Source organism: Panthera tigris, chromosome B1 (assembly GCF_018350195.1).
Source record: "Panthera tigris isolate Pti1 chromosome B1, P.tigris_Pti1_mat1.1, whole genome shotgun sequence".
Taxonomy (NCBI): domain Eukaryota; kingdom Metazoa; phylum Chordata; class Mammalia; order Carnivora; family Felidae; genus Panthera; species Panthera tigris.
In genome coordinates, this window is record NC_056663.1 from 83,646,746 (window position 1) to 83,661,558 (window position 14,813).

Here is a 14,813-nt window from a genome sequence, read left to right on the forward strand (position 1 = left end):
TTCTTTAAATCTTTTCTGGGTGCTAGCAATTTTTTTTTAAGTGCCTTTGGGGCTTGAGACCAGGTTTTACAAGTTTTTGTCAAGTAGGCAGAATCAATGTGTCACATGATGTGTTTATAGAAGAAAAAATTTTCATGACATTTCTGTCTTTTTGGGAATATCCAATGAAAATTCCTGTTCTTTGTGTAATAGGTGGGAAGCAACCACGAGTGTCACACCCTGAAGAGAAGGGTAAAAAGCTTACCTCAGACAAAAGACCTTCTCTCTAGTTCAGCATGGCTACTAGCCACCTGTGCACATGGAGCTCTCCCACCTCATTTCTATGCCTCAGTGTTCCCATCACTTAAATGAGACAACTGCTGGTTTCTTTAAGTCTTTTTAAGTCTATATTCTGTTAGAACATTTTATTATAGAATTTTTTAAATTATTATTTTGTTTTAGAGAGAGTGTGTGTGTGGGTAGGGGAGAGGGGCAGAAGAAAGAGGGAGAAAGAGAGAGAGAATACTTTAAGCATGTTCCATACTCAGTATGGAGCCCAACTTGGGACTTGATCCCATGATCCTGGGATCCTGACCTGAGCTGAAATCAAAAGTCGGGCACTCAACTGACTGAGCCACCCAGATACCCCTTATTGTATTATTTTAATGAGGGATTATGGGTAGACATCTGTAACCAACCTGTCACAAAGAGATGATTCAGATTAAATCGAGCATTTTCTCATATCTTCACTTTGTAGTTCTTCAGGATGCTTTCATTTTTATGACAGACACGGAGCAAAATCTAGCAAATCAGATGGCCTACTGACCATATTCCTAAAGGTGGTCCAAGTCCTCCCTCTCAGGATGTCAGGTCACTGTTAAAACTATGTAAATTATGGTTCAGATCTGGCCTAGTGCTGGCACAAAGACTACAGAGTTCTCAGGATTAAAGGGCCTTGTCACAGGGATTGACAGAGCCTCTTTTACTTTATACACAGTGGAGATCAACATTGTTCTTATCGTAATTTGCGACTAACGAGCAGTAGACTGACCTTTGATTTACAATGAACCAAAGATACAATCCCTCTGCTTGCTGAACTGAGTTCTTTGCTCTGAGTTGTTGCTCTGTGCTCTTTGTGAACATCAAGATTTTGCTAGTTTCAAGGAATATTCAGTTAATACTCATTGTGACTTGGGTCTATTTCTTGACTGAGATTGCAGTCTCCAGAAGGCAGTCCTATGTTTCAAAGAAGCAAAAGGAGGAAATTTTACCCCTTTGTTAAGTATCCAGAATGGTGGGTCTGTAGAATTGGATATGTTCCATCATCAGATTCTATTTTTAAACTTCAATTATTTAGAATTGTTGCTATTGATTCTTTTTCATGGTTGTTTGTCCACTGAAAGTATATTCTCATCAGGACCCAGTAGAAGTGATAGGGATGAGTCTGTCTCAAGAAGACGGAATGTTATAAATAGAGGTATAAAAATATCTACCATGATGGGTTTTTTTTGTTTGGTTGGTTGGTTTTTTCTCTTTCCTGGGGGTTCTGGTGCTTAGGCTTTAAATGCTGTGTTGATATGTTATAGGTTTCCCAGAGATTTCTATTTTTAGGAAGGAAAATAATATAAATAAAAAGATAAATAAAATAAATGTTTCCTAGCCCTTCTTCCTTTCTCCCTACCTATCTGCCCTAGTATATTTTTTAAGAGATGGTAAACATTTGAAGATTTTTGTATGGTAAAGTTGAAAAGCGATAGCAGGTAGAATACAGAGAAGAATTAGAAACTCACATTAACTTCCTTGTTTCTCCAGTTACTAAGTGGAACAAATTACTTTTTAAGCTTCAGTTTTTCACCTGTAAAGCTGGAGTTACATCTTAAATTTGTTATAAAGATTAATGTTATGCATATGATGTAATAATATAGGACATGGCACATGGCACATAATATTCAGAAAAGTCACATAAGTACTCAGAAAATTGTGGTTGCTTTTGGATAAAATGAATTTCAAAAGCAGTAGTGGAGAGACTCCGTGAAGTGGATATTAGTAGACCCTCCTTTGGTTTGTTATTTACAAGGAGGAAAAGGAAGAGTACCATGCCGGTCACTTATATTTTATTACACCCTTTCCCCTCCTTCCTGTTTCCATGTGTCACTATAGTTTGAACCACTGTGTATTCTAAAACCCCAGTCCAGATGTGTTCAGTAAGTTGCTGGACTCTAGATGATCCTGATTTTGATGACATCAAGACACTAGTTCTTATTATGAGCTGCCATATACATGTCCTGGCCAACCTCCAACATTCTCCAAAGTGTGGCATACAGTGACCTGGGTCTGTTTAGCCAAGTATTCAATAGAGGTGTGTTGGGCCTGACCCTGCCAAGAGTCAGGCAGCACAGCTAAGTCTGGAGAATGCAAAAGTAAAAGGAAGAAAGAATGAGGAAAGGATCACATCTGGGTTAGGGTTAGTCACTGGAAAAAGTTCAATACAAAGAGGCCAACAAATAGATGAGTAAAAAGGAGGTGGGTGTCAAGGGCCTCAGACAGACAACCCAGATTATAAAATTCTGGGTAGAAATGAGAGTAGTATATGTAGGTCATAAGTCAGTGGCTAGAGAGACTGAAGCCCAGGCCAGGATCCATAACAGCTCTTGGCATCTGTCTAGAAAGTCTGATTAAGTGACATGGGCCTTTAGCCCATATTGGCTTTTTATTTGGCAGAATTCCGTATTCACTTCTCCCAGTTTATGGGAATGGAATCTGGGCTTCTATTCTTAAAATGGTGCTTCTCATGCTTGAATGTAGGTAGAAATGCTCTATGCCATAATGCAGTGTCTAATTTAGAAGATCTGGGGTCTGGCTCAAGGTTTTGCATTTCTAACAGGCTTCCAGGTGACTCATACTGCTGGTCTAGGGATCGTGTTTTGAGTGGCAAAGCCTTAAAAGACTGTTGCTGTTTGGTCTTGCTAAATCCATGGGTCTTCTGTCTGTCTCATGTCAGTGCTGCTTCCTTGTGGTAAAGCCTGGAAGCTGGGCTTTTGATCAATCTGGAGCCTTGACAACTCTCATCCTTATTCTTCTTGTGACAAAGGGGCTCACATTGAATTTAATATTGGTAGCAAAACCATACTGACAATTTAAAGAATTCAATTGTCTCCTGACACTGTTGGTTGCTTGGGCAGAAATGTTGCCCTAGAATCTTAATTCATTGCTCTGTCAGGAATTATGCTCTGCCTGGTCAGGGGCCTCATGAGAGGCAAGGAAGGTCTTGACCTTAAATACATGCCTGATTTTTTTTTTCAGGTAAAATATCAAATTTGCCAATTTATGCCATTTTCCTCAAAAAGAATCTTTTTCCTGAAACTGTTTTTTTTTTAATTCTTCTATTACTTTCCAATGATATAAATAAGAATAAATCCCTGTTACTGAGAATAGGGGCCTAGTTGCAGAACTTTGAATATAATTATCCTATGAAGATGATAGCTTTCAAAGTACCCTGACATTTGCCATGAGGAAAAAGAAACAGAGAATGCAGAGGTAAATAATATTCCTGTTTTTATGTCTTCTTGACATTATATAGCATTTGGCTGATCCTTACAAGCCCTGTCCATCCATATTCCCTCTTGTAAATTGCAGGGTTTTAGACGGTTTTCAAGTGATTTGGCATTGTGAATTATATCTGGTTTATCAGAATGTCCTGGTGTTAGAAGTTTCAGGATACTGATATGAAGTGAACAAGTTTAGTGGGTTGGCTACTGAAGGGCTATACAATCACCATAACAGAGACTTGCTATTCTGTTTATTTTTGAAATGGATAGGAATTAATCATTTATTCAACATCTTATATCAAAGCACTGTTTGGAAAGCTGAACAAAAGCCACAGGTACATAGTGTCAGTGAGCCTCCAACACTCCCTGCCCGGACCTCAGCCTGAACAGGCTAGGGAATATCTTTAACCACAGGTATGCCCTTCTGGTTAGAACCCAGGCACAGCCCATCATATGATGCCTTATATTCCTGTCATCCTGGGATAGCACCTAAACCACAAGCACCTCCTGTCCTGTATCCTTGCCCCTTGTGTCATCCTCATTTTGCTATGGGCAAATGACTCAATCTTCCCCTGATCTTCTCACTTTTAAAAATGTTATATAATGTCCTTAGGGTCTTCTATTCCTATAGAAAACAGTTTATTTAGCCTTCTACCTCTTCAGAAAATGTTTTCTTTGTCTTTTTGTCTTAATGAAAACTTGGTTTCTGGGGTTTTCTGCTTCCTAGTTGCCTACTCTAATACAGACAGGCCACAAACCACAGAGACTGAAGGCTGGGCTACTATTTTCTTAGTAGTCACAAGAGTCCCCTTAAGCTGTTAGGACCTCATGTAAGATTGCTGAAGTCTGGCTATACCACTCCTCCACCCCTATTTGTCATGTTCATTGGTGAAACTTCTGCTTTCTTCAGACTTCTCTATGGGAACACGTCCTGCCTGTTATCCTCCTGGGAGATTCCAGTTTCCATGGGAATAACCCATTGAACATCCTTGATGCACAGTGTCTTTTTCTTACTAGCCCTAGTGACCAATAATACCATGCCATTTCAGCCATCTACTTATATCCATGGCAATACCTTGAACTTCTCATTACTCAGAACTGAATTATTCTCTCATCTGCCAATATGTTACATCTTTCCCCTTTAATGAGTTCCCAATCCAACCTAAAAAAGATGTTTGGTCACATTTGTATTATTACAGTCTTAGCTTCACTATTCTCTCACTGCATCAGGAGGCAAAACCCCTACACTGTCAATGAAACTATCCTTCTCCACAAGACTGCTGAGCACTGTTGGAGAAAGCCACACACATATATCTATAAATCTGTGGTCTCCAGGCCCAGCTGGCCCCATAAAACTGCCTCCAGTTGTTCCCTCATCGGGTACTCTTAAAGGCTAGCTCAGAACTCCACTTTTCTTCTCCAGCCTCCTACCCAACTTCTTCCCCATTTTCTCTCAACATATGACTTTGCCTTTTTAGTTAATTAAATGTATAATGAGTGTTTAGGATGTACCAAAGGTATAATGAAAAATATAGAGACATTTTGTACTTACTCAGTGTAATAAACAAAACTTTCCCTGTGCATTTGAAGTTTTTTGTGTTCCCCTTCCTGATCATATCCCTCACACTTGTTCCCCAAATATCATAATTATTCTGATTTAAGTGTTTATCATGCATTTCTCTGTGGTTGGACTTCATATGTATGTACACCTACACAATATAGAACTAGAGTACTATTTTACATGTTGTTAAATTTTCTATAAGTGCCATCATATCCCTCCCTCTGTCTTCCTGTCCCTCCTCACTCTTTCTCCTCTGTACTTTATGAAGTTAATCAATGTTGATATATGAAGATTCATTTTATATAGAATGAATAGGCTACAATATATTTGTCTACTTTCTTAGTGACAGGCCTTTAGCCTGTTTCCATATTTTTTTTATTGAAGCTGATTTATTATGAACATTCCTTCCATTATCTTCTGGTATGCATTTTCAATAATTTTTCTAAAATAGAAGCTTATAAGTAGAATTGCTTTTCAGTTTAAATCATGGATTTGAGAACTTGTATTCTAAATATAAGCATTTAATAATATAACTTTCCCTTTAAGCACATTTTTATATGTAGCATAGTGATTTTATTCTGATTTAAATGTACAAATACACACATTTTTATTTTAGTTTATTAAGGTTTGTTTTATAACCAAGAATATAATCTTAGTAAGCATTCCATGTGTACTTTGAAACAAAATATGTATTCTGTTGTTGGATGAAGTCTAATTAATACCAATGAGGTCAAGTTGTTAGTAGTGTTATTTAAGTATTCTGTATCCTCTCTGATGTTTTATATACTTCTTTGATCTGTTGTAGAGAGTGGAATGTTGAGGTCTCTATATCACTGTGGATTTGTCTGTTTCTTTTTCAGTTCTTTAAGTTTTTGCTTCATGTATTATAAAGCTCTATTGTTAGGCCCATTTACCTTCAAGATAGTTACATTTTCTTGGTGAATTACAATTTTATCCTTATATAATACTAATGTGTGTTATATGAAATCTATTTTATCTGATACCAATAGTCACTGCAATTTTCCTTTGATTAATGTTTCCATGATATAATTGTTTCAGTCTTTTCAGTCTTTTTACTTTTAACTTAACTGTGTCATTATATTTCATTATAACTATGAAGCATATAGTCAGGTCTTTCAAGCTGATAATCTTCTCTGTCTTTTAATTGGTGTGTGTGTGTGTGTGTGTGTAGCTTGCATTTAATGTGATTATTGACATGGTTGGATTAAAAACATTTTGCTACTTGTCTTCTATATATTCCATCTGTCTTGTTCTTTTCCTCTGCTTTAAAATTTATTTTGTATGTTTTGTTATTCCATTTTACCTTCACTATTGGGTTATTATTTATACTTATTTTTAAAAGTTATTAGTAATTACTCCCCAAATTGTCATAAACATTTTAATTACAATCTACCTTCAAGATTTTAGTGATATAATTGTATACTATACTTTTAGTGTAAGAACTAAACAACAATAACTCCCCATTCATCCCTGTCACCCTTCTTGCTATTGATGTTATATGTTACACTTTTATATATGCTATCAGTATATAATACATCACTACTATTTTTACTTTAGGCCAGTGGTTGGCAAACTCTGGCCTTCAGGCCAAATCCTGAATATTAATTGGTTTTACAAATAGAATATTATTGTAACACAACCATGCCTATTTGTTTATGTATTGCCAATGGTTGCTTATATACTACCACAGCAGAGTTGAATGGTTGTGACAGAAACCGTATAGTCCAAAAAGCCTAAAATATTTACTATCTGTCTTTAATAGAAGTGTGCCAAACCCTGCCTTAGGCAATTATCTTTTATAGTCACTACAAACAAGAAAAGATTAAATTAATATTTACTTTCTTTTATATCGCTTATAGCATTCTCCATTTCTTTTGTGGATTCAAGTATCTTTCTGTTATGTCATACTTGAAAAACTTCCTTTAATATTTCTTGCAGTGCAAATCTGCTGATAATGAATTTGTCAGTTTTTATTTGTCTGGATAAAAGTCTTTGTGTCTCTTAATTTTTACAAGTTATTTCTACTTTGTATAAAATCCTGGGTTGATGTTTTTCTTATTTCAGTGCTTTAAAGATGTCACTTACATACTTTTAAACAAGAAGTCCAAAATATTTTCTTACTTTTGTTACTCTATATGTAATTTGCTTTTTTTTTTTTTTTTTTTTTGCTTTGGTCACCTTAAATTTTTTCTCCTTATCTTCGTTTTTCAAAAGCCTGACTGTGATATACATAGAAGTTTATCGTTTGTTTGATTTGCTTGTTTGTTTATGGTATATTTGTGTACATGTCATTTCTCTGGTGTTTTCTGAGCTTCTTGGATTGGTGTTTTGAAATTTAATATTTTTGGAAAATCTTAGGCCATTATCTCTTCAAATATCTATTCTGTCTTTTTCTTTCTTCTGAGATTCAAATAACACATATATTTAATTTGGTATTGTGTCACAGCTTTTGAATGCTCTCGTATGCATTTTCATTTTTCTTTGTGTCTTTTTTTTTCTTTTTTTCTTTGTGTTTCAGTTTGGGTAATTTCTATTAGCTTATCTTCAAGTTCACTGATTACTTCATTGATGGTATCATAACTATTAATGATCTTGTCAAAGGCATTCTTCCTCTCTTACTGTGTTTTACATTCCTAGGATTTGTATTTGGTCATTTCCAATAGTTTCTATCTCTGCTAAAAATCTCCATCTGGTCATGCAAGTCATCCACATTTTCCATTAGAGTCTTAAGTATATTTTGTTTCTAACAGGTCCAACATTTGGGTCTTATATTAACCTGGTTCTCTTAACTGCTTTTTTCCCCTCTTTTCTCTTGACTGTTCATCTTAGTCTTCATCTTCTTTGTGTAGTGTGTAGGATAGTAGAATATAACAAAAATAGTACCTATGCCTGGAAGTGGGCATTCCTCTTTTCCTACTACACCTTTAAATTGAGTCAATCTAGTCAGTAACAGATCTGGGTTTGAGTTTTGTTGTTACTATGGCTGCCTTGAGTGCATCACCAGTTTCAAATAACTCTAACATTCATTTCTACTCATAGTGGGGTTTGGGTGTCTGGAGACTGTTCTCTACTCTCCGCTTAAGGCTTTTTTGGGGAGCTTCTACCAAAGAGAGGTTTACTGTTCATGTTTTTATGCCTCCTCCAGTGGTAGGCTGCTGTTAATAGTTTCCTACTATTTACTGGACCTGTAGGAGTAGGGACATTTTCTGTTGTCCTATTTTTAACCTCGATCTTAGGCAAAATCTATATTCTTGGGTCTTGAGGATGAGGCTTTTCAGTGGTCCTGTCCTTCTCTTAGCAATAGAGGATCAGAGAATCTCTAATGATCTGATCCCAGGAAGCTTCTCTGTACCTCTCTTATTTCTATCTTCTAGTTGCAATGAGTCTCCATCTATGCCCTGAAGACAATAGAGTCTGCAGTTTTTGTTCTATAGGGAAGAGGATCCAAGTGGTGTGTCTTTAGTGATGGCTACTCCCCTCCCATAGGGTTGAATCACCAAAGGACACTTTCTCCAGATTCCCACTTTCTTCCCAATCTTCCTCATGAGCCTCTGTGAGGATGAAGAAAAGTCTGTTAGCGAATGCAGCCTACTTTTGAGCTTAGGCCTTTCAGTAGCTCTGTACTTTCATACTAGTCCCCCTTGACCTTCAGTAAGTCATTGAATATTTTTGGCTGAATTATTATTACCAGCTTATATGAGGCCTGACATCTCTTCCTTCCGTGGAGGGAAGCTCTTTTCCATGAAGGCATTTGCCTTTTCTTAGGTTTCAGGCTAGTTGATTCCTCTGAGACTTCTGTTCTCAGATTAAAGAAATGTTTATGGTTTGATATATTCAGCATTTTCTTGAGTTTATAGTGGGAGTAATAGTCTTTGCATTTTTGTATATCCTAAACTGGAGCTGAAATTTCTGTTACAAATATATTTCTAGTGTATAATTTGTTACTTCAGTTTTTGTGGTATCTTGTACTTACAGAATATTTTTTTTAATTTTAGTGTAGTCAAATTTATTAATATTTCCTTTATGTACTGTGCTTTTGAAGTCAGGTTGATAAATCTTTTATACTCCATTGTTCTTAAATATACTTTTTTCATGAATGGATAAAAATAAGGCCATTGGGCAGAATCTCCTCAAATTTCTGTTAATGCTTTTCAGATCATACCTCATTTTCTCTTCACCCCCAACTTCCTCCCATTATAGCAGATTATATCATCTAGATTTTTTTCTTGCCCCAACAATAATATCTTTTTCTCCTTAATCTTCAATTTAAGATTGAAAATTTAATTGAAAATAAAAAAAAAGTATTTTTCCTTCCTTTGTTTCTGAAGGACAACTTCACTAGGTAGAGAATTCTTGGTTAACAGTTATTTCCTTTCAAAATTTTGAATATATCATCACATTCTCTCCTGGCCTGAAAAATTTCTGTTGAGAAATCTGCTTATAGTCTTTAGGGGTTCCCTTGTATGTAACTTCTCTCTTTTCTCTTGCTGCTCTTAAAATTCTTCCATTGTTTTTCACTTCTGACTATTTAATTATATAGTCAGTATCTCAGTGTAGCCCTATTTAAATTCAGCTCTTTAGGATCTTTTGAGCCTCATGGATCTATGTGTCCATTTATCTCTCCAGGTTCAGGGATTTTTTTTTCAACCCTTGCTACTTTAAATATACTTTCTGTCCATTTTTCTTTCTCTTTTCTTTCTGGCATTCTCATAATGCAAATATTTTCATTTTGTATTATAATTTCTTTTCATTTTGTATTATAATTTCTGCAAGCTTTCTTCACCCTTTTTCATTCTTTTTTTTTTTCCTTTTTCCTCCTCTGACTCGGTAATTTTCAATGTCTTATTGTTCAGGTGAGTGATTCCCCACCCCCCCCCCCAATGGTGAAGTCTTCTTTTAAAACTCTCTACTGAGTTCTTCAGTTCAGTTATTATATTTTTCAACTCTAGATTTCTATTTTATTGCTTTTTGATGGTTTCTATTTCCTTATCAAACTTCTTGTTTTGTTCATGCATTGTTTTCCTAATTTTATTTAGTTATATGTCTGTTTTCTTGTAATTCACTAAACTTCCTTAGATAATTCTGAATTCTTTGACAGCTCACAGATCTCCATATATTTAGTGTCAGTTATTAGAACTTTATTAATTTCCTTTGGTGTCATATTTGCCTGATGTGTGTGTGTGTGTGTGTGTGTGTGTGTATCCTTGTGTCCTTATTAATTCTACCTGTTTGAGTAATGCCCTCCTTTTCTAGACTTTACAAGTTTTCTTTGGTAGAGACAGCTCTTCAATAGTCAGCTAAGTTTGGGTTTCTGGGTGTGTATCTGATAATGTCCTTGAGCAGGTGGGGCCTGTCACTATGGCCTATTTTTGAGCAAGGCTGCTGTTCCAGGTCTAAAGGGATGGCAGGGAGTGGGAGTTGTGCCACTGGCTGAGAACAGTTAAATAGTTTTATGGGCCTGGTTCCCTACCCTAGTGAAGCTATAGGATGGGCTCTATGCTTGCCCAGATTCTCTGATGAGGCTTACTAGATGATCAGGACTGGGTACAGTATTTGGTAATAGAGCTATGAATTAATTTCCCTGTCCTTGCAGAACAGTAGGATGGGACTCAGGACCTGTACAGTTTGTTATTTGGTGACTTTAATCAAACCAGAGTGTGCACCGAATTCCCTGGTTGGGTGAGGTAATTGGTTTTGCTCTGCAGATGTGGGGAGTCACAGGCTGTGCTCTCTGTTCAAATGCCAATGCCACGAATGTAGGGCTGTTGAATAGGCTGTGCAGCTTTCTATATGCTCTGGTTAGGTTCCTTGGTTGGGCAGGATGAAAGTATTCAGGGATGAGGAGGTTACAAATTAGATTCTCTGCCCTGGAGCAGTGGGAGAAGCTGCTCTAGCCATAAAGCTTTTTGTTTGTTGTATTAACTCAAGACAACCCCCACTCTAAGTTTCCTGATTAAACATGGCCACTAGATTTGCCTGCCCACCTCTCAGTTTCCTGGGGTTGCCAGCCCATCAGGTGAGATGGAGCTGGAAAACACTCTCCTCAGTATATCTCAGCTCCCTTGCCTAGGCAGTAGGGGGAGGGACTTTCAGTTTCCCAAACAGGCTTTCTGGTGGAGAAGAACTGGAGCTACCCTCAGCCTTGTCTATGAATTAATCCTCTTGTCTCTGTGCAGCACTGGAACACTCCACAAGTGGTACTGGCTTTGTGATGGGGGTGATCTCTGTCTGCCTCTGAGCTGAGTACCACAAGTCTTCAAAGCTCCCAGGAGTTGTCATCAGAAGACACTCTTAGCTCCCTTGCCTTGGCAGAAGGAGAGGGCGCCACTGGAGGCTAGCCTCAATTTCTCAAACAGGCTCTCTGGTTGGAAAGGGGTGGGAGCTACTCAGCCTTGTAAAGTCATCTTTTAACTTAATGACCTTGTTTACTTGAGAAACATCCAGTAAGTAGAGTGATGACATTGTTCCCTCAGTTGTTCTTCTCTGCTGCTCCTCCTATCACTGTCAGTGCTTTTGCCGGCTAAATTCTCTTCTTGCTCCCCTGAATGGTTTTGTGCCTTACAGTTCAGTCTTTAGTCATCCTTTTTTTTTCACTACATGTACTTGGTTTCAATGACTTCATTTGACTTTGACTTCAACCATTAGCCAATGATTTACAAAAAAATACTTTTCCAGCCTTAGTATCTCTCCTGAAATCTAGACCCATGTGTTTAACTGTTTCTGAATATTTGAAGACATTTCAAAAACAACATGGTTAGAACTAAACTCATCATCCTTGACTAAAATCCCTCTTTCTTTATATTCCAGATAGTTTAGTGGTCCATATTTACTGACTTTCACCTGAAATTCCTGACTTTCATTATCTCGATTCTAAATTGCAGCTAATTCCATCATTAAGTCTAGGTAACTGCATTTAATAAATGGCCCTTTACCCCATTTAATAACTTGTTTTGGAATCCAGATTCTCTTCTCTAGTCATCTGCTTCTGTTTTGACTTAGATCCTCTTTATTATTTAATTTTCCTTGAATATTAAAATAACCTCCAAACAAGTTAGTTTCTTTATTAAGTTGTCAACTTCTAGTATGTTCTCTACTTTGACACCCAGTAAACTTTCTAAAAATCAAATATAGTTAGGTCACTCTCTTACAATAGGTACATTTAATGTCGCTTCTTTCTGCTCTGAGAATTAGGTTTAGTATCTCTAGCTGACTTTTTAAAATATATTTGTGGTATGTAAAAATTTAAATCTATTCTTGTGCATGATCTCCAAACCAAAAAATTTCCAATAGACACAGAAAAGGAACTACTATATTTAACCATAACCATAGGTAAATGCTGTATTTACCAGCTAGAAAATGTAGTGGTTTTCTAGAGCTTTTCTATTAATATAACTGATTCCTTCTGAGGCATATGCCTTGTTAATAGGTATCAAATCTGAAATTTCTCCTCAAATGAAACAAGATAGAATAAAAATGAATAGAGTCATAAGAGGTTGTTATATGATCTTTGTCTTATGTATTTGACTTTATTCTCTTGAAATTGAATTTATTTTTAAGTTTTGAATGGGTGATATGCCTAAAATGGGACCATATTAGTAATATTTATAGGCCTCTTCAGTCTTCTCCACTCACCCAAAGGTACACATTCACCCACACTCAGAGTTGACATTTATTTTATTAATTATTCACTGTTAGTGTGCTGAGTTGTTAGTTTGTTAAGATTTATCCATATTGCTTATTTAGGCCTCCTCTTTAATTTTTACGACAGCTGATCAAGATTAGAGGTTGAGTTTTTGGTGAAGAACTACAGTGAAGTTAACAAAGTTCTTGTACCCAAGTCCCACATGCATGGTAGTCTTCCACAGATATGACCCCACTCATGCTAATGAAATTGTCATAGGTTCATGATAGAATGTGGTCCAATGAATATATGTGTGTCCTTATCAGAAGAGACATCTAAATTTAAATAGTTAAAAAAATAGAAAGCACTATCTTAATTCAAAATATAATTTTTAACTTGAAGAATTTGGTCTAATTGATAGTGCAATTGCCCTTTACTCCTGGCCTTCATTCCTGGTTGTATCCTGAGGAACCAATGCGTACTTATATACAACTTTATTAGAATATTTTTTAAAGATTCAAGATGCTTTCAGAATTTAATTTTTACCAGATGATCTTTAAAAACCAGAGCTGAATTACAAATGAAACTGTTTTGTTAAAACAACAAAGACTAAGGCTGTGGATTTGTGAAGTTGGAGACGAAATCATTATTCTAAACCAAACTTGATTGCCACTATCGCTTTAAACAACATTGGACAGACATTTAAAGATTTTTTATACATTTTAATTCAGGTGGTAACTTGATTTAAAACAACATTGATTTTTTTTCCCTAATTCATTCTTGGTCATGTATATCAGGCTAAATATCAGAATGAATTTGAAACTATTTGTGGCTATTTGCATAATAGGGTATTAAATTCTTGGAAAGGTTTTCTTTCCCCCATGCTGATTTTCATGATTTTGTCGTTACTTTCATTTCCCCTTGAGCTTTAGCTTTGTAGAGTTATTATTCATTCTTTTCACCATAGACCCTGATCATTAACCATTAAAACTTTATCAGGCAGAGAAGCAAGACTCCATGGGTAATGATGAGGTTGGAAACTCCCTTGTACTACTTGTTGGCTCTTGGCTCATACTGGAAGAAGAGTGCCATGCCAAATTGTCTTTACGTGCTCATGAATAATGTTCTAACAAAGGTGGATGGAGAGATGAGCGTAAAGGGTAGATCTAATGGAAGGAATGATAGTAATATTCACCTTAGCAAAACATGCTAATGCCTTGACAAGATGCTCTTGCTGCTAAATTAGATGCATATTAGGTTAGCAGCAGCCCCTATTGCTATCTACTGTTTTACAGAATGACCTAGAAGAGAAGAATACACATTTCAGGATTTAGAAATCCCTCTTATGAACATAAAATAATTGCATAGAGAATACCCACTTAACTTAGAGTTCATGAGGCATAAATTAGATGGATAGATCTTGAAAATAAAGGTGAGATAGGCAGGAAGTTGTAGTTTCTACCTACCTTCAATTCTTAGCTTTATACTGAACTCTGAAGTAACTAAAATTTTTGCTGTTGCTGTTTCCTAAATGCAGAATTTCAGAGGATATCAGGCCTTTAGTGTGAAGATACATCTATATTAAACCAGGAATCACTGGCAGTGACATTTGGACGTGAAAATTTAGAGGACTAAACAACTGTGAAGGTTGATCATGGAAATCAAAGAGGAAGGAGCATCAGAAGAAGGCCAGCACTTTCTTCCCACACCCCAGGCAAATGATACTGGGGACTTCCAGTTCACAAGTAAGTATATGTGTTCCCCTCTCTGTAATTCTCTGAAAATGTAAATTGAGTCAACTAAGCATACATTCATATGTATTCACAGAAACCTGGGTTCTAACAAATGGCATGAAATTAACTATTTTTTTGTTTGCACCATTTATTTTGTCCTAGTGAGTCTGTGATGTGATTCTGATCCTTTATCTTGAGTGAGACAGATGATAGTCTGTGAAATGGACTATGAAATATAGTCTATGAAATATCAAATAGTAGAATCAAAGTTCTTGAATGTATATTAAGACATTAATAAATACTTTTTTAAGACACTAATAAATACTTTTTAAGTACACCTCCTCTTTAGC

General features: G+C 36.2%; 1 protein-coding gene across 9 annotated transcripts in view; it reads left to right on the plus strand.

Annotated features, from left to right (window-relative positions):
- The window catches only part of INPP4B (inositol polyphosphate-4-phosphatase type II B), a 753,803-nt gene that overhangs the window by 374,310 nt on the left and 364,680 nt on the right, over nt 1-14,813 (plus strand). For all 9 annotated transcript variants that reach the window (XM_042983845.1, XM_007091777.3, XM_042983843.1 and 6 more), the window contains one exon: nt 14,268-14,475. In XM_042983845.1, the coding sequence (XP_042839779.1) occupies nt 14,385-14,475 (91 nt within the window). In that variant the 5' untranslated portion in view covers nt 14,268-14,384. The remainder of the gene's footprint in view (nt 1-14,267; nt 14,476-14,813) is intronic.